The sequence below is a fragment of the Bubalus bubalis genome, chromosome 11 (genome assembly GCF_019923935.1).
Source record: "Bubalus bubalis isolate 160015118507 breed Murrah chromosome 11, NDDB_SH_1, whole genome shotgun sequence".
Taxonomy (NCBI): domain Eukaryota; kingdom Metazoa; phylum Chordata; class Mammalia; order Artiodactyla; family Bovidae; genus Bubalus; species Bubalus bubalis.
In genome coordinates this window covers 76659526-76684038 of record NC_059167.1, presented here as the reverse complement: position 1 = coordinate 76684038, position 24513 = coordinate 76659526, and the positions used below count along the sequence as shown (strand labels likewise).

General features: G+C 43.9%; 1 protein-coding gene across 5 annotated transcripts in view; it reads left to right on the top strand.

Moving 5' to 3' along the window:
* The first annotated feature begins 3519 nt into the window (after positions 1-3519).
* Positions 3520-24513, top strand: part of TEP1 (telomerase associated protein 1) — a 40096-nt gene continuing 19102 nt past the window's right edge. Inside the window, exons 1-16 of one of the 5 annotated variants that reach the window (XM_006048369.4) lie at positions 3524-3746; positions 10138-10728; positions 11847-12029; positions 12323-12457; positions 13891-14052; positions 14435-14596; positions 14932-15003; positions 16450-16574; positions 16754-16911; positions 19354-19463; positions 19823-19913; positions 20129-20315; positions 22088-22256; positions 22623-22781; positions 22954-23031; positions 24318-24445. In XM_006048369.4, the coding sequence (XP_006048431.3) occupies positions 10162-10728; positions 11847-12029; positions 12323-12457; positions 13891-14052; positions 14435-14596; positions 14932-15003; positions 16450-16574; positions 16754-16911; positions 19354-19463; positions 19823-19913; positions 20129-20315; positions 22088-22256; positions 22623-22781; positions 22954-23031; positions 24318-24445 (2486 nt within the window). In that variant the 5' untranslated portion in view covers positions 3524-3746; positions 10138-10161. Of the gene's footprint in view, positions 3747-10137; positions 10729-11846; positions 12030-12322; positions 12458-13890; positions 14053-14434; positions 14597-14931; positions 15004-16449; positions 16575-16753; positions 16912-19353; positions 19464-19822; positions 19914-20128; positions 20316-22087; positions 22257-22622; positions 22782-22953; positions 23032-24317; positions 24446-24513 lie in introns of those variants that run through there. The other 4 variants (XR_006639742.1, XM_025295987.3, XM_006048370.4 and 1 more) reach the window with 4 other exon arrangements.

Genomic DNA, 24513 nt, shown 5'->3' with positions numbered 1-24513 from the left:
TCAGTAGAACATGGAATGAAGAGATTTTGGAGACAGTGTAATTCAAACCTTCCTTTACACAGTGTAAGAAGCCAAGGCAAGTGGCACAGTCTGGATAATGAAGAGGAACATTTTCAATGAGCGCAATATCCAAGTGACATACCTATAACACTGGGACCCGGAGACTGGCTGGGACAAGCATCACAGGTTAGGTTTATATGCAGGACAGTCATAATTACTCTTTTAGGGCCACAGACTACATTCCAAATCTGAGCTAACTCTTGGGATCAAAGGATCATAGCTGGAAAAGTGTGAATTTATCACAACTCCTGCTAATACAACTACAAAAAAAATACATACATTACATACATACATATACATATGCATATATACAAGCATGAATACATGAGTTCATTAGTGGTGAGATTATTGTCTTTTATAGTCTTTATTTCCTCTGAGAGATAGATGTTTATAGATGATTCAAAATACAATCATTTGTATTTCTAATCAGAACAGTGAAAAAAAGTACAGCTTGAGAGTGAACTGAATTAGAAGTAGTAACTTGTGCTCAAGCTCCAAATCAATTGCTGTTTTGGTAATCATGAGTAGATCCCTTAATCACTTTGAATGCCAGTATCTTAATCCATAAAATGGGGATAACACCTATATATGAACATCATAGGGTTATTATAGTCACGAGCCACAAAACTTGGGATAGTCCTAAGGACCTCTACGCACATCTTGAAAAGAATTTAGCTGATAGTTTGTAAATTAAGTTTCCAGGCTACATCCTCTTAGATTAGTGAGCTAGATGATGCCAAAAAAAGGGGCCAGCGTGTTGCAGCACCCCTGAGACCATGAGTGCCGTACAGAGGGTTACAGGTTTATGCCAGCTAATGCAGACTAACATTGCTCCTGAGATAGGGATATAGATTCATCTGGACTCCAGCTGAGGGTAAGGCACTTAGGGGGCTAGAGGTCTTCTAGTTATATATCAGTTTGACTCATCAGCAGACAGGTAATCTGAGCCCCAATGAATTACATACTTTTCAAACAACTTACTGATGAAGGTCAACTCTCATAAAAGAGAAAGAACTAGTTTAAGTGTTTGCTATGTGCCAGGCAGTGTGTTAAGTGCTTTACATGCATGATCTCATTTAAATGCCAATAAAACCCATAAAAAGTTGATGCTATTATTACCCTCATTTTACAGATAGGGAAACTGAAACTCAGAGGCATGAATTTATGCACCCAAGGTCATAGAGTTTATAAATGCTGAGCATTATTTAAACACATGTAGAAGGACTTTTGAGCCTGCTTTCTTTATCATATCACATCTCCGGTGTAGACTCACCTCCATGGATGAAACTTATTGATGAAACTCTTACTTGGACTCTAAAAGTGGAAATAGTTAAAGGTTATCAATATCTTCTAGCAATCTATAATGGAAAAGAATCTGGTGAAATTCCCTGGCAGTCCAGTGGTTAGGACTCAGCGCTTTTGCTGCTGTGGCCTAGGTTCAATCCCTGGTTGATACTAAGTGCTCTCAAATAGGTGCTTGTTCATAAACCACTTGTTCAGTGCAATTCTTTGAAGCAGGTAGTGGTTAGACTGAATGGAAGCTTCCCTGGTGGCTAGCCATAAGGAATCCGCCCACAATGCAGAACAGGCAGCTTCCATCCCTGGGTGGGGAAAATCCCCTGGAGAAGGAAATGCAACCCACCCCAGTATTCTTGCCTGGGAAGTCCCATGCACAGAGGAGCCTGGCAGGCTATAATCAATGGGATCCAAAAGAATCAGACACAACTGAGCGACTGAGCATACACACACACAATTAGGCTTTAACGTTATTTTAAATATAAACATAAGGCATTTTACGCATAGTTTAATATACACTAAAATTTCTAGGAATGCCACTACCATGAATATTGTGGGATGACTATACCTTGTTTCATCCAAAAATTTGCTAAAAATTATTTTGGAAAATCATGCTACATCAGCAATTCTGTTTGTGATAACTGAATCACCATTAAACACCCCTGTATCATGCTGCATCTGTAACTGTTAAATTCAAGGTGATTCTATAGAGAGATGTGTACATCTAAGTATCTCATTGTGTCTTCTTGTCGTGTCCAACTACTTACGTATATAAACACATAGTATTTTATAATAAATTACCTTCTCTCTACTGTTCTTTTATATTTCTTTAGACATTTTATAAACTTTTGGACTGTGTATCTAGCTAAAGTACACTATTTATAATTTGTAGCTCAGGATCAACCAGGGAATATAAAAATATTTCTTATAAAAAGAGTGCTGGGACTAATGGGATAGGTAGTAAGAGAGGCAACTAGGCAAGTTAGGTGGGATCTGGGTGCCCTCGATTCTGAGATGAAGCTCAGTTGTCACCTGAGAATTCAAGTGCCCTCCCAGGCTTGTATGCATGCTCAGCTGTGTCAGACTCTTCCAAGACCATAAACTGTAGCTCACCAGGCTCTTCTGTCCACGGAATTTCCTAGGAAAGAATACTTTAGTGGGTTGCTACTTTCTCCTCCAAGGGATATTCCCCACCTGGGGATTGAACCCCTCTCTCCTGCTTGGCAGGCGGACTCTTTACTACCAAGCAACCTGGGATGCCCACTCCCCACCCTTAGGAAAAGTGAAAGTTAGTCACTCAGTTGTGTCCGACTCTTTGTGACCCCATGGATTGTAGCCCACCAGGCTCCTCTGTCCACGGAATTCTCCAGGCAAGAATTCTGGAGTGGGTTGCCATTTCCTTCTCCAGCAGATCTTCCTGACCCAGGGATCAAACCCAGGTCACCCGCATTGCAGGCAGACTCTTTACCAACTGAGCCACTAGGGAAGCCTACCCTTAGGAAAGGGATATTTTATTGGAGACAGATAATCATAATCTGTTTTATAGGAGGTAAGCATGTTTGTCCTGCTGGAATCTGTTTGGCCCTGCTCTTTATGAAACAGCACTAGCATTACCATCGTAAAGGTCACTTGTCTCTTCCCTGAGTCTGGTCCCACCTTTTGGGAAACAGTTCTGCATCAGTCATTCAGAATGGCTCCAAAAATTTTTTTGTAATCCAGGGACCTCTCCCAGATGGACATAGGCATGCTCTTAGTTCACTCAGGTTTGATCATTTGATATTTACATCCAGTTATAGGCCATTGCTTTAGACCTTCCCTTTCCTTTTCTATTTTTACCAAGTAACTTGCGCCTGAATTAACAGTCCCACTATATTTGATACCAGAACAAAATGTGTCCAGATCAGCAGCGAACATTGGAAGACATAACAAAAGAGGAAATTTCGCAAAAGAAGAGAATTTGGTAGCAGAGAATTTGGTAGAATTTGGTAGAATTTGTCCCTGAGGGACAAGAAAAGAGAGGGCGAGGAAGGGGAAAAGAAAGTGCGGCTTGATAGTGGCACTAACCGCAGGCCCCAGAAAAAGGTGCAAAGTGCTCGCTCTGTCCTCGTCGTCAGCCGCTCTTCTCTCCGCCCCGCGCGCCGCGCCTAGTCCTGCACAGTCTCCGCCCCTCTCCCCGCCCGGCTCCGCCTCGGGTTACCACTCTTCCTACCAGTGGAGCCCAGATCCTGATCCTATTCCTGCTGCCCGGAACCGAGCGTCCCGCTTGGCAGCTAGCTGCTCCAGGCCCGGGTGTCTCCCGGAAGGATCGAGCGCCGGCAGCACCGGCCCCGGCCTGGATCTCGGCGTGGGCTCGGCCGCCAGGGCGAGCGGGAAGGGCCTAGCGCGGCCAGGTAGTGACCTCCCCGGACGCGGCAGGGCGGGCGCCGCCTGGGGTGCCTCGGCCGGGCTACTCGGACAGCTCTGGGAGCGGAGGTGGAGTGTGAAAGAGGGAGCGAGAAGGCGGAAGGAACGGGAGGGCCCGGGGATGGGAGGGACACTGGAGGAGGGAGGAAGAGGCCAAATGAGAATGGGTCCTCTTCCTTGTTCTGTATGCTCCTTGGAAGGGAATCTGGGCTGTGCTTAAGCAGGGTAGAGTGTCACACTGCTGCTGCTAAGTCACTTCAGTCGTGTCCGACTCTGTGCGACCCCATAGACAGCAGCCCACCAGGCTCCCCTGTCCCTGGGATTCTCCAGGCAAGAACACTGGAGTGGGTTGCCATTTCCTTCTCCAATGCATGCAAGTGAAAAGTGAAAATGAAGTCGCTCAGTCGCGTCCGACTCTTAGCGACCCCATGCACTGCAGCCTACTAGGCTCCTCCGTCCATGGGCTTTTCCAGGCAAGAGTACTGGAGTGCAGTGTCACACAGTCAACTTAAAAGTGTGGTGGCTATTAACGTGGCTTCCCAGGTGGCGCTAGTGGTAAAGAACCTGCTTGCCAACGCTGGGGACATAAGAAATGCCAGTTCGATCCCTGGGTTCGGAAGATCCCTTGGAGGAGAGCATGGCAACCCACTCCAGTATTCTTGCTTGGAGAATCCCATGGACAGAGAAGCCTGGTGAGCTACAGTCCATGGGGGCGCAAAGAATCTGAAAGTACTGAAACAACTTAACACGCAGCGTCTGAAGTGTGATTCTCTTTATTGTTGTTTATGCCAAAGCCTTTGACTGTGTGGATCACAATAAACTGTGGAAAATTCTGAAAGAGACGGGTATACCAGACCACCTGACCTGCCTCTTGAGAAATCTGTATGCAGGTCAGGAAGCAACAGTTGGAACTGGACTTGGAACAACAGACTGGTTCCAAATAGGAAAAGGAGTATGTCAAGGCTGCATATTGTCACCCTGCTTATTTAACTTATATACAGAGTACATCATGAGAAACGCTGGGCTGGAAGAAGCACAAGCTGGAATCAAGGTTGCCAGGAGAAATATCAATAACCTCAGATATGCAGATGACACCATGCTTATGGCAGAAAGTGAAGAGGAACTAAAAAGTCTCTTGATGAAAGTGAAAGAGGAGAGTGAAAAAGTTGGCTTAAAGCTCAACATGCAGAAAACTAAGATCATGGCATCTTCTCCCATCACTTCATGGCAAATAGATGGGGAAACAGTGGAAACAGTGGCTGACTTTATGTTTTTGGGCTCCAAAATCACTGTGGATGGTGATTGCTGCCATGAAATTAAAAGATGCTTACTCCTTGGAAGGAAAGTTATGACCAACCTAGATAGCATATTAAAAAGCAGAGACATTACTTTGTCAACAAAGGTCCATCTAGTCAAAGCTATGGTTTTTCCAGTAATCGTGTGTAGATGTGAGAGTTGAACTATAAAGAAAGCTGAGTGCTGAAGAATTGATGCTTTTGAACTGTGGTGTTGGAGAAGACTCTTGAGAGTCCCTTGGACTGCAAAGAGATCCAACCAGTCCATCCTAAAGGAGATCAGTCCTGAGTGGTCATTGGAAGGACTGATGTTGAAGCTGAAGCTTCAGTACTCTAGCCACCTGATGCTAAGAACTGACTCATTTGGAAAGACCCTGATGCTGGAAAAGATTGGAGGCAGCAGGAGAAGGGGACGACAGAGGATGAGATGGTTGGATGGGATTACCAACTCAATGGACATGAGTTTGGATAAACTCTGGGAGTTGGTGATGGGCAGGGAGGCCTGGCATGCTGCGATCCATGGGGTTGCAAAGAGTCAGACACGACTGAGCGACTGAACTGAACTGAATCTCTCTTTGCGACCCCATGCTCTTATAGCCTGCCAGGCTCCTCTGTCCATGGGATTTCCTAGGCAAGAATACTGGATTGGGTTGCCATTTCCTTCTCGAGGGGATCTTTCCAACCCTGGGATCAAACCTTTGTCTCCAGCATCGTCAGGTGAATTCCTTACCGCTGAGCCACCCGGGAAGCCCCCAGATTACAATACATTGGCTTGATGAATTCTGCTTTACAATGATAGAAAGCGCTGACATCAAACTATCAAAGAAGGATCCTCTTTGTGTAAAGCAAAAGAAAGGAGAGGGTGGTGGATATGGGGGAAGGAGAAGTATAGACCTATACATGTACTTGTTTCCGAAGCTCTTCATATAAAACTTAGCAGTGGTTGTTCCTGGAGAATGGAACTCGAGATAGGGATTTTTACTTTTCATTTGTAGGTCGGTTGAATCTCCTTCACAAGCACCAGGGAGAGAAAAACATGTAACTGTAGTTTTTTCTATTTTTATGATAGGACTTCTTTTTAAAGTCTTGAGTCAATTCTGAGATTCCTCACTCCTTTTGCTGGGGGCTTATATAGCACAAAGACATGAGGGAAATGTACTAAGCATACGGGCCGTCATTCTTTTTTGTTGCTGTTAAATTTTTTTTTTTTTAATTGAAGTATAGTTGATTTACAGTGTTGTGCCAATCTCTGCTTTAAAGCAAAGTGACTTGGTTGTATAGATATATACATTATTTTAAAATATTCTTTTCAATTATGGTTTTTTCAGGATATTGAATACAGTTCCCCTTTCTACATATTAGGACCTTGTTTGTCCATTTTAAATGTAATAGTTTGCATCTGCCAACCCCAATAGCTTGCATGTACCAATCCCAGTCCATCCCTCTGCCTCCCTTCCTTCCCTTTGGCAACCACAAATCTGTTCTTTATGACTATGAGTCAGTTCCTGTTTTGTAGATAGGTTCATTTGTGCCATATCTTAGATTCCATGTATTAGTGATATAATATGGTGTTTGTCTTTCTCTTTTTGACTTACTTCACTTAGTATGATGATCTTTAGTTACATCCCTGTTACTGCAAGTCAGGCCATCATTCTTTTTTGTAAATTAATTAGTTTTTGGCTGTGCTGGGTCTTCATTACTTTGTGAGGGCTTTTCTGTATTTGTGGTGAGTGGGGGCTTCTCATTGCGTAGTTTCTCTTGTTGCGGAGCACGGGCTTTAGGGCTTGCGGCTTTCGGTAGTTGAGGCGTGTGGTCTCAGTCATTGCGGCTCCTGGACTCTAGAGCCCAGGCTCAACTGTTGTGGCACAAGGCTTAGCTGCTCCATGGCATGTGGGATCTTCCCTGACCGGGGATTGAACCTGTGTTTCCTGCGTCGGCAGGCAGATTCTTTACCACTGAGCCACCAGGGACATCCAGGCCATCATTCTTCATTCCATTTGCCCACACTGATGTCCAGTGAGGTAGCCATTGTCCTTTCTAGTTCTGGATTGTCAGTCCATTCAAGTCTTCTTGGAAGTATTCTACATTTCAGTACATAAACTCTTACATATTAAGACTTATGTACGTATTACATAAACTCTTACGTATTAACAACATACTTTTTCCTAAAATACTTAAATGTAAATAGGAGATAAGCATTTGTCCAAATAAGAGAGTATATACATTCCTAATAATATTAATTCAAGCATTCTGTCAGATGGAAGTTCTTAATTTGAAGTTAATGGAGATTCTAGGAGATACATGGGCGGACTTCCTGAAAACTGAATGTAAACTAGTATATACTCATGTGAAAAAGCTCCATAGCTTTCACCAGATTTTCAAAAACTTCTGAATCCCATGGACTAGGCACTGTTCCGAAAATGGTGAACAAGGCTGAAGGGTCTTTATCCTCAGGAATTTACAGTCTGGGGGGATGAAAGACAAATGAATAGACAATTACAATACAAAGATGTCTTCTCTGCTTGAGGAAGTACAGTGTGGGAACATCGAAGGACCACCTGTACAAGGCTGGGGGCTGGGTTTCACCCGAGGCTCCGACTGTTAAACTGAGGCCTTGAGAGAGAAGGAAGTAGAATTTGGCCTAGTAAAGAAGAGGCTGGGGAAGAGGGGTGGTCTCAGTAGAAGGATGAGTGTTTCAGGCCTCTGCCTGTACAAAGATCGAGAGTCAAGAGATACCTTGGCAATTCATAAGCTGAAAAGAGTTTGTATGGTTCAAGTGTAAAGTTAGATGGGAGTAGCAGGAAAAAATGAGACTGGGAGATTAGAAGCCAGGTTGTGTGTGTGATGCTGGGCATACAGAGGTGAACAAGACAAAGGAACCCTGACCTTCAGGGAGTTTTATCTTATTAAGGAGAAATGGTGAACAAGTAGGCAGATAACCTAACAAGATAAATTTTTATCTTGATGAAATAAAGTGATGCAGTAAATGGTGGCTGGGGTATGTATTGCTGCTGCTGCTACTAAGTCATTTCAGTTGTGTCCGACTCTGTGCGACCCCATAGACGGCAGCCCACCAGGCTCCCCTGTCCCTGGGATTCTCCAGGCAAGAACACTGGAGTGGGTTGCCATTGCCTTCTCCGGGGTATGTATTGGGAGCTCCTTTAGGTAGAGCTACATACTGTGTGCCATGTGGACTGGAGCATTTCAGCAGAGATGGTGGCAGGCAAAACAGAGAGAATTAGATTTGGGAGATAATGAAGGAGTAGAATCAATAGGATTTGGTAGTTTATTGGATAATAATAATAAAAAATAACAACTTGCATTTAAGCTCCAGGCACTACTCTAAGTGCTTCATATATTTTTTTCTTACTTATTCCTGTACAACTATATGAGGTAGGCATTTATTTCAGTTTTGTCGATGAGGAAACTGTGGCAGAGAGTTTAAGGAACCAGTCCAAGGCCTCATCAGGATTCAAAGTCAAGCTTATTTGATTCAAACCCCTGTAAGCAGAGGGGGCAATGAGGGGAAGTGGATTTGGGGAAGACGTAGAAAAATGATGACTTTGGGATCTATGGAGTATTGGGTACCTTTGGGTCATCCAAGTGGTGATGTCCAACAAGGGAATGGATAAATGAGTATGAAGCTCAGATGAGACCTGGGTCACGGAGTAAATATGTGAGTTGCCAACGTAGCAGTGTTATTTGGAGCAACAGAGTAGGTGAGACCATCTTGAGAAAGTAGTATATAGAAGGGTTAGAAAAGAATTCTAAAGAATATCAATATTCAAGGAATGGCAGAAGAAGAACCCCCAAGAGGTGCGGTCAGGGTTTTAAGAGGAAAACCAGGATGGCACCATGGAAGCCAAAGGGAGAGTTTCAGTGAGAGAATGATCACAGTGTCATAGTCTACTTGAGAGATAAAGTAAATAAGGGGCCAAGATATGTCTATTTTTGTAGTAACCAGAATTTCATTAGTTACCTAAGAGGGTAGCCTTGGAGAACTAGTGGGGATAGAATCCTATTTAGTTGGTTAAAGAGTAAGAGGCAAGATGTTGACATGGTATTTTTTTTTTTCTGCTTAAAATTGCTTTATTTTTTCTTTATATATTTTATTGAAGTATAGTTGACTTACAGTGTTTCAGGTGCTCAGCAAGGTGATTAGTTATACATATATACATATATTATTTTCAGATTATTTTCCATTATAGGTTATTACAAGATATTAACTATAGTTCCCTGTGCTATACAGTAAACCTTTGCTTGTTTGTATCTATTTTTTTTTAAATTAGAATCCTAGCATTCTATTCATACTGAGTCAAACAAGTAGAATCAAAATGTCATAATTTTTTTAGCTAGGCAAAAATTCATGTTCTCTAAAATATATATTATACATACTATATATATATGTATACAAAGGCTTTTCTACTATGCTTGATAAAAACATTTTATGCTTGAGCAAGAACATTAAAAAAAATGAAGTGACAGAAATTGGAAAACATAAACTAAATGAAATGGGAGCACTGAATATGAAATAGAAAAAGTGAAACTAGATAAAAGTAAAAGATCATCATATAGTCTGGTTTTTAAACATGGCTGCTCATTAAAAACACATCTGGAGTTTTGGAGAAAAAAAGCAATAGAGGTGGTGAGTATTGATACCTGATCAAGAGGTTTGTTTTTCTTTCACCAAGAATCCAGTCCAGATGACCAGTATGGCTCCTGTGCTAAGTGGGGATCATACTGATAGCTCTAGAGTTTTCCTTACCCCTTCATGTGAAGACATGTTCCTTTCCTCTCAAGCCCTTGCTTTTTCTTTTTCTTTTTAAGACTTCCTTACTCTTATTAAACTTCTGCCTTATCTTTTCCCTACTCCTCCTCCTTAGAATACTCCCTGTATACTCTGGATTGAATACTCCCTGAATACATCCTTGGAATGAACCCAGTCCTAGAAAAACAAATATTGGTTGTTCTCTACCTTCAGGTCACTGGCATTACCAGGAAGACTATGGGAAAGATTTAGTCCCAGTACACATGCATTCCCACTACAGCCAGCTGCTCATCATCTGTCTTTCTCTCCTTCTAGCTATATACAGGCTGGGCCCCAGTCATGGAGAAATTCCATGGGTACGTGTCTACCCACATGGACATCCTTTCCTTGAAGAACCGGTGCTTGGCCACACTTCCTGACCCGAAGATGTTGGAGAAACCACTTGGGCATGTGTCTACTCACTCAGACATCCTCTCCTTGGAGAACCGGTGCCTGGCCACCCTTCCTGACCTGAAGACCTTGGAGAAACCACCCGGGCATGTGTCTGCCCACTCAGACATCCTCTCCTTGGAGAACCGGTGCCTGGCCACCCTTCCTGACCTGAAGACCTTGGAGAAACCACCCGGGCATGTGTCTGCCCACTCAGACATCCTCTCCTTGGAGAACCGGTGCCTGGCCACATTCACCATTTTAAAGAGCACTGTGTCTATCAGCCCATTGCTCCAGAATCTCCAGATATCTCACTTGGCTCAAGCTGATCTGTGCAGCCTGAACAGCAGCAACCACCTGCTCTCTGAGCCTCCAGCCTCGAGGGTGCAGTACCTCTCTGAGGGACGAGGCCTTCTGACCTGCCCCAGGGTCTCGAAAACCATCTCTGCCCCAGAGAGAGTTCAGGAAGCAGTTCTGGTAATGGCTCCAGGCAGCTGTCTTCACTGCAGCCATATGTGTTAGATGCTCTAGTCACTAGCTTTCAGTGCCACACTGTCCCTCTGTTCTGCGTCTGTGTACCCTCTCTCCTCACAGTCTCTTCCTGAGGTGCCCTTTACCCAAAGGCTCTCTTCATCAGCATCAATACTCTTATTGCATATATAGTTCAGAGATTCTGAACAGTAGAGCAAAAGTAGATTTTATTTTTAGAAAGCCTCTGCATGGGAGGAGAGCTGGCATTATACTGCAGTAGCAGAGTCAGTCAGGTGCTTTTGAGATCTTACAAGGCAGAGACACAACTGTAATACCCAGGATCACTTCACTGTGTGCATGTGCAAACACACGTCCACTTACACATCTATATAAACACCTTTGGTATACAGGTCAGGATCGATAGGCAGATACACATTCCTTCTGTGGAGACTTGAGATTTGGACTGAGGGAAAGGTGAATCTGAGCCTTTCCCCTTCTCTACCTATTATTACAAGCCACTCAAACTTGGGCAAGACTCTTAACCCTTTGAAGCTTTAATTTCCTCACCTTTAAGATGAAGTCAGTGAAAGTCCACCTCATAGGGTCATTGTGAGGATTACAGCTACTGCCACCTTACATTTATTCAGCGCTTTGCAATTTGCAAACAGTCATATACACATCCCATTTAATCTTCTAACAGCCCCATCAGGTAGGTGGCAGAGGATGAGGAAGCTGAGGCTCAGAGAGTAAGATCACGGTTGCTGGGGGATTCATCTGGGACTTGGTCTTTTTTTCTTCTAACTCCATAATACCTTAATAGCAATTAGAAGATGTGTTGTGAGGGGCCCCAGGCTTCTCGGCTATGACATCAATAAGAAGACAAAAGCAGATCATGAATCATCTGAGCAAACGCTCAGAATGTTGATTTGGGAGAGGGTGTGTGTGTGTGCCAGTGTGTCTCTCCATCAGACCAGACAGATCCATGCTAGGGTGTGAAGGGAGAGGAGTTTAGGTGCTAGAAGGTAGATGTGGACTCTTCCTAGCCCTGGATGTTTCTTTCAGCTCTTTGTCTGTTTGAGGGGCTGCCGGTGTATGCTGGGATTAATAACTGCCACTATCCCCAGGGTCGATGGTCATCTTCAGGAGAGAAAAAGGCAGAAGAGAAGGAATGGACAGAGGCTCAAATGCCTTTTTATAGCCTAAGCTTGGGAGAGGAGGAGGAGGTGGAGGAGCTGGCCTTGAAGCTCACCCCTGGGGACTCTGAATCTCATCCTGAGCCTACTGAACAAGTCCTTCAGGAAGTGAAGGTAAAAGTTCCGGAGCTGGGAGAGGTTGGTGATGGTGGAGGGGAGGGGATGAGGAAGGTGAGAAGAATGGTCACCAAAGGCTGATCCAGATTCTCTCCATGGAAAGAAGGGGCAGGAGCTCTGGTGTTTCACTTGCTAATCCTCTTTTTCAGACCTCTTAGCCAGACAAACATCTTCCTGAATCTGGGTTCTTTTTCTCTGTCTTTGACATTGTAAGTTGGCCTGAGTGGATGCTTAAGTTGGTCCTTCTGACCCCTTTCCTCCCTTTCTTCCCTCTCTTTCTTGATTCCCAGATGGTTCTCATGAGCTTTCTGTGTTCTTCGCTGGTGGCAAATGTAAACAGAAATGATGCAGCGTACTCTACCCAGGCTTTCCTCCTCAAAGTCTGTAGCGAAGTTGCCCGCTTTGAGCCTGAATTTATCCTCAAGGTATTGTGACGTGAAGGAAGGGATGGGAGTGGGAAGCTAGGAGGAAGGGAATTTGGTTATGGTATATGATGGGGATGGTGGGCAGATTCATATTAGGGGCGGGAGGAGCTTTACTTAGGAAGACAGTAGGATCTTTGGGTGAGCCTGAGGCCCAGTCCCTAGGGTTCTCTGAGGAGGAGGGGAAGAGAGGATTGAGAAAGAATATACTAGGGTTTGTTTATTTAGTAAGTTCAGTTCAGTTCAGTTCAGTCACTCAGTCGTGTCTGACTCTTTGCGACCCTATGAATCACAGCACGCCAGGTCTCCCTGTCCATCACCAACTCCCAGAGTTCACTCAAACCCATGTCCATCGAGTTGGTGGTGCCATCCAACCATCTCATCCTCTGTTGTCCCCTTCTCCTCCTGCCCCCAATCCCTCCCAGCATCAGGGTCTTTTCCAAAAAGTCAACTCTTTGCATGAGGTGGGCAAAGTATTGGAGTTTCAGCTTTAGCTTCATTCCTTCCAAAGGACTGATCTCCTTTAGGATGGACTGGTTGGACCTCCTTGCAGTCCAAGGGACTCTCAAGAGTCTTCTCCAACACCACAGTTCAAAAGCATCAATTCTTCAGCACTCAGCTTTCTTTACAGTCCAACTCTCACATCCATACATGACCACTGGAAAAACAGTGGCCTTGACTAGACGGACCTTTGTTGGCAAAGTAATATCTCTGCTTTTTAATAAGTACACAGGCTAAATACACAATGCCTTGAGGGCTATACCAAAAGATATAATGATACTTGGATCTGGCTCTTAGGGCATGTGTGGTATTGTTAGGGAAACCAAAGCAATCCCAGATATTATGTAAATGCAAATGGAGTAGTAGATAGCAAATGTCTCAGAAGCAGAGAAGAGGGGGAAAATATTTCCTATTAGACTTTGGAAGATGGCAGGATAAATCAGCAGTCTGAAAAGTGAGAGGTCTTCCAAAGAGGGAAAGTGAAAGTGAAAGTATTGGTCACTCAGTCATGTCCAGTCTTTGCGATCCCATGGACTGTAGCCCGCCAGTCTCCTCTGTCCATGGAATTCTCCAGGCAAGATACTGGAGTAGGTTGCCATTCCCTTCTCCAGGGGATCTTCCTGACCCAGGGATCGAACCTGGGTCTCCTGCATTGCAGGCAGTTTCTCTACTGTCTCGACCACCAGAGAAGCCCTCCAAAGAGGGAAAGGGTTAAAGGCCCTTAAGTGGAGGTATGTAGACTTAGGAGAAGACTGGTGAATAAGGGCTAGATTATGGAGCATGTAGAATGCCAAGCCAAGAAGCTTGGACTTTACAGACAGTATGGAGGGCTCAGGAAAGGTTTTATGCAGGCAGGTTAGATAAGGAAGTTAGTTTATGGCACGATGCAATGAAGAGGTGGCTGAGAGGCCAGCGCTACCTACCCTGTTCCCTAGGCATCTCTGTACACCAGGCAGCAGCTGAATGTCCGGGATGTGGCCAACAAAGTCTTGGCCATTGCTGCCTTCCTGCCACTCTGCCGCCCCTACCTGCGACGGTACTTCTGTGCCATTGTCCAGTTGCCTTCCGATTGGATCCAGGTAGCCAGGTTCTACGAGGTATGGCATTCAGTTTCCTGAGCTTGGATTCTCACTTGGTTCCCTTTCCTTTGCTCACTGCATCCCTGGAGAAAACTCTCAGACACTTTGACCTGCTGTCTCAAGCCTGGTGCCCAGACAGGACAGTTTCTTGCAGTACCAGGCTGGGTTGCCCAACAGGGAGGGCATGACTCAGAAGGGCTGGGCGGAGTTTGAGAAAAATTGGTGTTACTCTGGACCTCGTGTTTACAGTGAAGAGAAGAAAACTCTGAGGAGTCTGCTGACAGGTCCAGGACCACAGAAATTGCCATTGTTGAGCTGGGCCTGGGGACTTTGTATCCTGTGCTGTTACTGAACCCCATGAAGTGGTCTCACCCTTGATGGTGTTTCATCTCTTTGACAGCTCCTGTGTAGAGAACAGGAAGACTGTCTCGCGCCCCTGCCTGCCTGCCTGCGTGCTGCGATGAGGGACAAATTTTCCCAGTTTGATGAGTACCAGCTGGCTAAGTACAACCCTCGGAAGCACCGGGCCAAACGGCGCCCCCGACGGCCACCCCGCCTGCCAGTCAGTCCCTGCCTCAACCCTGATCATTTACAGCCTGGCCCCTTTTTTCCCTAGAAAGTTGGCGGGGTGTGGGGGGTGGGCAGGCAAGGTGAGGGAACACACTGATTTTCCCTCCGCCGCCCAACCTTCTCTAAACAACTGACATGTTTCTACCACCAGGAACAGAGGGAGTCAGAGAAATGCAGAGGAGCTGAGTAGAGCTCAGGCAGCAGAGAGCAGGGCCCGCCTCTTTCCCAGCCGCTTCCTTTGTGATAGAGATGGGCTATTGGAATGGGTCTCTTTAAGGACAACCATCACCTCCCTTTTTGAAACAGTTTCTTCTGTCCTTACAGAAGGAACATACATTTTCTGAGACACAGACCTATTTGCCAAGGTTCATTTGGCGTATTCGAGGTGAACAGAGGATGGTGAATGCCTTTTTCTGGGGTTCTAAATGTACATGTACAATCTTTTCTCAATTAACACTTAGAAATGGAATTCCATTTGGTCTAGAAATACTAGTAGTGGGTATAGTAGGCACATGCCAGTGTCCTTGGAATTCTCAGCTGTGGTTTTGGGGCTTTGAGAACACTGGGAAAGGCTCCTTTTGTTTCCACTTTGCTCTCCTTGGTGTCATTCTTTACTGACAGAGGTCATGTCCAGCTCGATAAGTGAGTTAAAAACATTATGGAATCTCTACCTTCCACAGGAATTTAAAAAAATAAGCCAAATAAAAAATTTTTATTTTCTTTTTTACTTTAATAACAAATTAGGCACTAGTCTTAGTGGTTATGGCTTCCCAGGTGGCGCTAGTAGTAAAAAACCATCTGCCAACACAGGAGACATAAGAGATGCAGGTTCAGTCGTGGGGTCGGGAAGATCCCCTGGAGGAGTGCATGGCAACCCACTCCAGTAGTTTTGCCTGGAGAAGCCCGTGGACAGAGGGGCCTGGTGGGCTACGGTTGCCATAGGGTCGCAAAGGGTCAAACACGACTGAAGTGACTTAGCATTCACACACACACACGCTTAGTGGTTAAGAGCATAGAATCTGGATCCAGACCACCTAGTTTTGAATCCCACCCCATCCCCACTCCTTACTTGCTGGCTGTGCAACCTTGGTCAAATGACTTACCTTCTCTTGCCTCTTTTTCCTCACATATAAAATGAATCGGATACTAGCAGGACCTACTTCATTGGGTTTTTTGTGAGGAGTAACTAAATCAGTTACTGTATTTAAAGGATTTCTAACAATACCTGGATCTGAACTATGATATCATATTCATTAAAATAAGATTATTAGGGAAATATGTTAGTATTACAAGAAAACACATCCTCAGTTGGTCCACTGGTCTTTTCATCCTGTTAATATATCCCAAACTTAGCTCTTTTAAGATAGAAGATTTTGAAAGCCAGCTTCTTACATTTTTTAGCTCCTCACAGCTTACACTGTGCTCCAGTTGCATGCTCCAAGTCTCAGACATTTGTTCCCCAACCAGGGATTGAACCCATGCCTCCTGCGGTGGAAGCATGGAGTCTTAACCACTGGACCACCAGGGAAGCCCATCAATGATTTAAATAAGAGCTGCTTTCCCTCTCTCTCCCTCTAAGAACTGGGTCTTCTCTGTTTAGTCAAGCCCCATCTTGCTTTTCACAAGCCGTTCATCCGTTGTTAACCATTGATAGTCCGACTTGTGTAGATGAAACACAGTGACCCCACACACCTACTCAGAAGCTCCTGCCGCTGAAGAGTTTTACTCTTTAGTTCTATTCTTTGTCAAATCTAGGTGTAGGATGGTCTTGTTTTTTGTTTTCTGAAGAAAATGACCATGTCATAGATTGAATGACCCCTGTGGGACTTGGGAATATTTCCACAGTTTGAGACAACCTATGGTTCAGTGTCAGAGAAAAAGAGTGAGCAAAGGTTCACCCTGAAGAAGTTGGTACGGAGACTGCACATCCATGAGCCTGCACAGCTTGTCCAGGCCCTGCTGGGCTGCAGGTGAGAAGATGCACACTCCAGCTGGATAACCGCCTGACTCTTCAATGCCCATAGCCCCAGTCCTTATAGTTGAAGCAGACCTGGCCTTAACCGGGACTTACTGGCTTTGACTGACTCACTGTTCCTTTCCGAGTTATTTTCAGATGCCTTTGAAATGATGTTTTTCTTCTCTGTTTCAGATACCCCTCCAACCTACAGGCCTTTTCTCGAAGCCGCCTCCCAGGGCCCTGGGATTCTAGCAAAGCCGGGAAGCGCATGAAGCTCGCTCGACCAGAGACCTGGGAGCGGGAGCTGAGCTTACGGGGAAACAAGGCCACCGTCTGGGAGGAACTCATCGGTAGAGTAACCTTGACTATCACACTCCCTTCCTGTCTTCCTCACTCATGCCTCTACATTTTGGCCCCTGAAAGAGAAGTTTCCATGGCGTGGTGCAGTTATTCTCACTTGGTAGTTTCATCACTGGACATGACTGGATTTAACAGGTCTGCTATTGACCACACCAAAGTGGTCAGTGGCCTCTGCTTTGAATAGCACTGACATCGTAGGCAGGTCATAATTTCAGACGTGATTAGATGATATGTTAGGTGATATAGTACAAGCCTTTATCAATACATGACAAAAGCATCACCTTCTCTCTGATATCACTTGTGCCAATATCTGTGTCACTCTTCCAGACAAAGTAGGACTGGGACATGGCACATTGAAATCTCCACCAAAGCCCATTTTTAGGACACAGATGTTCTAGGTCATATGCCCACATGAGTAAAAATAATTCAGGTGGGGAGGACCAAGTTACTCTCAATCTGTTTTCTTGCTAGTTTATTTTTAACTATAGAAGGCCCTTTTTATACCATGTTTTCTTTTACTTCCTCCTTCATCTTTGAAAGTTTAAAATCAGCTTCTTTCTGTCTGACTGTAGACTTTTTGCCTGCTTGAGGGTTTCCTGCGTTTGTTTTGTTTTCGTTTGTTTGTTTTTTAGTTGACTGTGTCAGGTATTAGTTACGGTGCGTGGGGTCTTCCTTGCACCCGTAGAATCTTTCATTGTGTTGCACCGACTCTCTAGTTGTATGCAGGCTCAGTAGCTCCACAGCATGTGAGATCTTGGCTCCTTGACCAGGGATCGAACCCGAGTCCCTTGCATTGCGAGGTGGACTTTTATCCACTGGACCAGCAGAAAGGACCAGCAGAAAGTCCTGGCTGTTTGAGTTTATGGACTTCATATTTTGGAGCTTCAGAAACCCAGGCTTTTCTTTTTCTGTGAGCTGTCATTTATAGACTGTACTCAGGGCAACCAAGTAGCTCGGCCGCTTATCATTCCTCTCACTTTGTAATTGTCACTGACGGTGTATATATCAGAATCACATGAGAATTAAAACACAGAAAGACACACACATGCGCGCACACAGGCTTGACAGCATTTTTCCCAACATTTGGTACAACTTTGGGCAGAGTGGGATAAAGAGACCTGGATGGCAGCTAGCATGTCTTGGTGATTCTAGTATGCATCATCTCCTCTTCCTCCCTCTGCCCCTGAAAATTAAAACTGTGCCATTTATCTTGGTTGAGACAAATGCCCATAATCTAATGCAGTGGTCCCCAGCCCACTGGATTATATATTGCAGAAAGAATTTTTGGGATACACCAGAATATATGTACATGTATTTTTAAAAATTTTATACATGTACTAAGAAATTGTGTACTTTAGGAACTACATAACTTATATAAATATAGATATGAAGATAAATGTAAAAAATAAAGTATACAATATAAGATAAAATATAATTAGATATACAGATCCCTCTTTGGCCCTCAGAGGCTCATTAGTAACTCATTAACAGGTTTTTTAGATTGAAGTCAGTGAACTACTTCATCTATAGAATGAGTATTCATTTTATATTCTAGTGTATCAAAGAATATGATATTGAATTTAATTTCTTATCAAATTGATCAGTATATCTTTCATATATAGCAACATTTGAGCAAAACTTATGAGTTGACAAAGGATGCAATAGTTCATGACTTGTCACATATCATTTACACTGTGTATACAACTTAATTGTTTTACACAATCTAACTCAGAAGAAGACTTATGACTGGAGAACCCCAGGACTTCCAGGAGGCTGAAAGCTTTCTAGCTATAATTCAAATGAGACTTATATAACCTTAAAAAGGTACCACCAGTTTCCTGTTGAAAGCTGTTGATGGTAGGGCTAGTGACTGGGATGTGGTTTGCGGCCTCATAGGCCAGGGCTGTAATGTGGTCTGAGTGTGTTTTGGGGGGGTACCCAGGAAAAATATCACACCTCCTGTTTATGTCTACCTTTATCTAAAGAGTGTTTCCAGTATTTACTATACAGATTGAACTCCTGTAATCACTTAGTCCATGTTACATGGTTGCTAGTACTCCATGTATATAATTTATAAGATTACACTTGGAAATTTCTCTTTTAGCCATCTAAAAAGTTTGGAAATCATTATTGTAGAGAATGTATTTTGCCAGTTAAGCCCAGTCTCAGGACTGAAGCCAACAAAGTGATGACCTAAGTTGTTTGTTGAAATAGCTAATTCCATAAATGTACAGATTTTGTTCCAATATCAGGCAACCCAATTTTTATCTTTCCAGGCCTTTAAAACATTTTGTGGACAATAGATCACTTATTAGTACCTCATTTCCTCTAACGTGCATATTCTCCCAGGCCTCTGGTCGTCTTGCTCTGATCTCTGACCTCTCTCATTCATCCTTTGTTTGCTTTTGCCACCCTATGTCTACCTTCGGCAGACAGTGGGAAACTCCCCTTCATGGCCATGCTTCGGAACCTGCGCAACCTGCTGCGGGTTGGAATCAGCGCCCGTCACCATGAGCTTGTGCTCCAGAGACTCCAGCATGCTGTACGTGTGAGGGGCGGGGAGCCAGGCTTCTCTGAGTGGCTGGGGAGGGTCATAGCCACTGTGCTGTTTGAGAACTTTCCTTTTTATTTTCTGAGATCATTTCTGTGATTTAACTCACTTAGGAGGGAGTCTGATATGAAAGAAACAGGCAACCTTCTGTTACTTCCTCTCCTTTTTTCTTTCCTCATAGTCTCTCAGGACATCTATTCTTTTCTACCTTTGTCTAATATCTATTTTGTCCTTTCCCACCTTCCCACAGATCTAATAATGGGGTTATCTCATCTTCCTGGCCCCTGAAGCCTCTGATGCTCCCCATCCCTCTTGGTCCTCTGCTCATGACCCCTCTTTTTGCTTTGTAGAAGACAGTGATCCACAGTCGGCAGTTTCCATTCAGATTCCTTAACGCTCATGATTCCATCAATGACCTTGAGGCTCAACTCGAAAAGAAAGGTAATATCTCTCTTCTTCCAACTCCTGTTTATCTCTCATGTCTGAGAACAGATGAGATAGCAGCACTGGTATTTTCAGCCTCTTACTTTCCACTCTCAGTGTATGGGGTGGGCAGAGGTCAGACACTGGCCAGCCTCCTCAAGACAGCATTGATGGGAAGATAAGAGGAGGGAATAGAAGCTGCCTAACTCAGATACTTACCTGTTGCCACCCAGAGTTGCCATTTCCTTCCAACACACAACTGATAAAGCAGATAATAATTAAAAACACAAAATATGGCAAGAAGCATGCCTATTCCTGGCAGTTTCGCCAACCAAGCCGTCGGGAACTTCGGACAGCAATGATGATCCCTGTGATATATGAACAGCTCAAGCGGAAGAAGCTGAAAATACACAAGGCCAGGTGTGTGCGTGAGTATGTGCCATCTGGGAGCAAGGGGTGGGCATGAGAAGCACCCTAAAAGGGCTTGGAAGTCATCTTGAAACCCCAGCTTTTATTCTGTGAAAACATGCTTGTCAGTCTCCCAACCACTGAAACTTGACTGTTTCCGATCGTCTTGTGCATAGAAAACCTAGTCTTTAACTTTGTCCTGCAGAGAGATAGTGGAACAAAATCAGTGTTTGGCCTCCACTCTAGTATCTGTGGTTGCTTATTGGTTTCTGTGGACTCTGTCAGCCTATGTGGCATTTCCCTTCCTCTTTGTACCCGATAGTGCCTCTCTACCTATGCTCTGGTTCATACTCGTCTTTCTTTTTCTTCTCTGTTTTATCTGTTTCTTTTTCTTTTTGTTTCTCTCTTCTGTGTATTTTCTGACCCATTCACTTTCCTTTCTCTTTTGATACGTATAAAGATTGTTATCCTCAAGCAGACTCAAAGATAGGTATAAAATCGGTTCTGTAAGCTTGATGAATTCCCAGAATTTTGTTCTTTTAGATACTTCTTCATTCATTTTCATTCAAGACAAATGCAGGTCTCATCTAACCTTCTAATAGGACTCAGTGGCCAGGACTTGCCTGAATGAGTGGATCAGTGGCTGAACACAGGGCCATTAAAGAATTAAGCTGAGGGTGTAGTCCTAACAGTATGTCTTTGCTGGTCATCTTGGTAGCCACCAGCCACATGAGGCTCTTGAACACTTGAAATGTGACTAGTGGGAACTGAGATGTGCTAGATTTTGAGGACAATGTGAAGAGGGATGCAAAATATCTCATTTTTAATTTTTGTATTAACATGTTGAAGTGAAAAATACATATATATATATGTACCTATGTACATTAGACTAAATTAAATGTGATATTGATCTTTCCTGTTTCTTTTTACTTTTTAAAATGTGGCTACTAGAAAACCTTACATTACATGTATAGTTTCAATTTCATTTCATTAATTGTAATTTATTTCTACTGAATAGGCAATGGTAGAGACTGCTGGCTTCTCTAGATTAAAAAAATGATGAAAAAAATTAAACATGTAATGAGAATAACATAATGGACTCCCATTCAGTGAAAAATCATGATTTTACCAGCCTTCATTTCCTGATCCCTCTCTTTTCTTTTTTTGAAGATGTTTTTAAAAACAAATGCCAAATAATATGATACATTTTCTATCATTCCCCATATTTACTAGCTGGAGCTCTGAAAAGAACCACCCTCTGTGAACTAAAGCTATTTAGTTACTTTGAAATAGAGATTGTCTTGGAAAGGTGGGATGAATGTTTCTTTTTCCTTTAATTGCCATTTTTCAGAGTAAGAAGTTAGTGTTTGTTCTTCAAATTGCAATTTAAAAATAAGCAGCAGTTGGAAATTTCCTGGTACTCTAACTACTGGGACCAGTTTTGTCCCTGGTTAGGCAACTCATATATCCAAAGCTGCCCTGCACAGCCCCCACCCCCCAAAAAAGTTGCAGTTAAATCTTGCTTCATGAAGTAAATACGGGTTGATGTGGTAAGCATGGCAAGCAGTGTCTGAGAGTGGGTCTACTCCATGGGATGGATTAGCAGAGTCCTGTAGAATGGGGCCAAGGGAAGTTCTGTCCCTATTTTTCTACTGACACTGGAGACGGGCTGTGGATGGGTGGAGACTTAATACTTGAGTGGCAAGTTCTCATCTTCCCGTCTGCCTTCAAGTGGCAAACAGAGAAGCCCCTGAGCCCTCCGTCTGCTTCTTTCCTGCCTGCAGACAGTTGAAATGTGACCGTGAGATGCTGGCTCGGTATCGACAGGCCCTGGAGACAGCTGTGAACCTCTCCGTCAAACACAGCCTGCCCCCACTGCCAGGCCGCACCCTCCTGGTCTATCTGACAGATGCCAGTGCAGACAGAATCCTTCCCAAGAGCAACCCACAAGGGGTAAGACACTCCTGCTCAGCAGGCGGATTCTTTACCACTGAGTCACCTGCGAAGCCCATCTATTTTTGTGGGGGGAGTATTTATTTATTTACTTATGTGGCTGTGCCAGGCCTTAGTTGTGGCATGCAGAATCTTTAGTTGCGGCATGTGGGATCTACTTCCCTGACCAGGGATTGAATCCGGATCCCCTGAATTGGGAGCATGGAGTCCATCACTGGACCACCAGAGAAGTTCTTGAAACTATCTCAGTTGGGGATTTTGTCCACTTTACCCTATCCAGTAGAGACATTTGGTGTCCAGATTTGGGTGGGCAAAGTGGGTTCTAAAATAGGGGAGCCTATTTCACCCTGATGCTTGTCCAATCAGCCCCCTCTGAACTATGTGCTGCTGTTGATTGCCATGATGATGGTACGGACGGAGCAGGTGGAGCTTTTGCTGTGTGGAGGGGGCATTGTAAAGACTGCTGTGATTAAGGCAGAGGAAGGCATCCTGAAAACTGCCACCGAACTCCAAGCTCAAGTCCAGGTCAGACTCTCCCCCCTTCCTTGCAAAACTGCATAACTAGACAGAGGCCTGGGAACAGCTGACTTCAGGAAAGGCTCGGATCTACTCAGATCTGAAGATTAGCAGACTACAGTCTTTGTTGTTTACTGACCATCTCCTGTGCGACTGCATGACATGAGTTTCTTTCCTTCAGAAGTCAGATGAAAGCTGTGAACAGTCCCTGACTACTCTGGGGAAGCACTTGCTGTCTCTGGCTACCCAAAGGGTCCCTGTGAGTACTGCTCCTTCCCTGAGAAATCCTCCCTTCCTCCACGTTTTCCTCCACACGGATGTTTCTCATTTTTCAAAGCTTCTCTGTAACCTATGCACAATACCCTGCTGACTGCAACCCCCTACTCAGTGGTATGCTGGTAAATATTTTTTTTTATGCTGGTAGATATTTGCCTCAAATAGCAATCTGGAAAAATCATCTTGGTTAATAGCTTTTGCTATTTTCCATGGTATGACTACTTCTTCCATGACTGATTTCAAGCTACCCACATGCTTCATTGACCACAGAGTCAGAAACAGTTGCTCAGTAGCACACCTTTGTATAGTAATTCTATAATATATATAACATGGATGTAAATAAGGTCAACAGTATTTAATGGTGAAATGTGGTAAAATAATTAGGAAGTGATGATGTTTTAGTATTTATTACCTTTGTTTTTAATGTAATTTATTTGACTGTGAGCTTATACAATTTAATATTTAATAGTGGCCATATTTAACAGCTGACTCACAGAATTCCTATAAGTTTGACAGTCAGCTTTTGTGAGCCTAAATGTGCCAGCTACACACTGCCCCTACCCCAAACTCCACTTTATTTTTTATTTTTGTTAAAAATTTAATTTTTAAAGATTACGTTACAAGTACAGTTATTATAAAATATTGACTATAGTCCCCATGTCGTACAATACATCCTTGAGCCTATCTTGCACCCAGTAATTTCTGTCTCCCACTCCCCCACCCCCATATTGCCCACCACCAGTAACCACTAGTTTGTTCTCCGTATGTGTGAGTTTGCTTCTTTTTTGTTTTATTCTCTAGTTTGTTGTATTTTTCAGATTCCACACATAAGTGTTAACATATAGTGTTTGTCTTTGTCCTGTCTGACTTATTTCATTTAGCACAATGTCCTCCAGGTCTACCCATATTGCTGCAAATGGCAAATTTTCCTTCTTTTTTATGGCTGAGTAGTATTCCATTGTGTGTGTGTGTGTGTGTGTGTGTGTGTGTGTGTGTGTATGTGTGTGTGTGTATGTATCACATCTTCTTTATCCATTCATCTGTTGATGGACACTTAGGTTGCTTTCATATCTTGGCAACCCCTAATCCACTTTGATGCTCTTCAAGTCAGGGTGAAATGACTTTTTGTACCCTAAGTACGCTCCAGAAAGGCCATTTACACCCACCTCAGATCTTTCCTAGTTCCTCTGCCCTCAGAGATCCTGTCTCTTGATATCCTGAGCTCTTTGGCACCTCCCTCGTCTCAGCCCCTCCCCTTTCATCTTACAGGTGGACAGGGTCATTGTCTTTGGCCAGACTACAAATGAGAAACTGATAAATGCAGCCAAACAGCTCTTCTGGCAGCATGTGAATCCCAAGTGCCTCTTTGTTGGTGTTCTCCTAAGGGCAAGTTACCTGTAAGGGCGCTCATGTTCCTTGCTCAGTGCTGGCAGATAGTGATCCATATTTCCTGTCTATCCCTGCT